Genomic DNA, 349 nt, shown 5'->3' with positions numbered 1-349 from the left:
AGTGGGGGTACAGAGGTCGCGCTCAACCTTCAGAGACCCCCACGTGCACAAAGTCTTCCTGCCCATGAACTTGACCTGACGTGTCTGCCCCCCGGAGGGTCACTGAGCGCTCTCCTCTGGGCTGTCTCACGGGCCTGGCAGGTCCCCGGTGCAGCGCGCAACTGGGGAAAACTTGCCTAGGCAGAGGCTCGAAGGAGGCCCATTCCGCGCCGCCGGAAAGCAGGGAGCGCATCCCTTCCCTTCTGCTCCTGCCTTCCCCAAACGTCAGGGTGCCCCGGGTTCCAATCCCACTCGGAAGCCTGACTCGCTCTGCGCTTCCGAAAGCCGGGAGGCAGGAGCCGCCGCCCCC

At 65.9% G+C, this 349-nt stretch overlaps 1 protein-coding gene across 1 annotated transcript in view; it reads right to left on the bottom strand.

The window, feature by feature from the left end:
• The window catches only part of PPP1R3G (protein phosphatase 1, regulatory subunit 3G), a 1,589-nt gene extending 1,357 nt beyond the window's left edge, over positions 1-232 (bottom strand). Inside the window, exon 1 of the mRNA XM_011962900.1 lies at positions 44-232. Within this exon, the coding sequence (XP_011818290.1) occupies positions 44-232 (189 nt within the window). The remainder of the gene's footprint in view (positions 1-43) is intronic.
• Between the last annotated feature and the right edge of the window lie 117 nt (positions 233-349).

This window comes from Colobus angolensis, unplaced genomic scaffold (assembly GCF_000951035.1).
Source record: "Colobus angolensis palliatus isolate OR3802 unplaced genomic scaffold, Cang.pa_1.0 Scaffold6, whole genome shotgun sequence".
Taxonomy (NCBI): Eukaryota; Metazoa; Chordata; class Mammalia; order Primates; family Cercopithecidae; genus Colobus; species Colobus angolensis.
The sequence above is the reverse complement of the archived record's forward strand: the minus strand, read 5'-3'. Positions and strand labels throughout refer to the sequence as shown.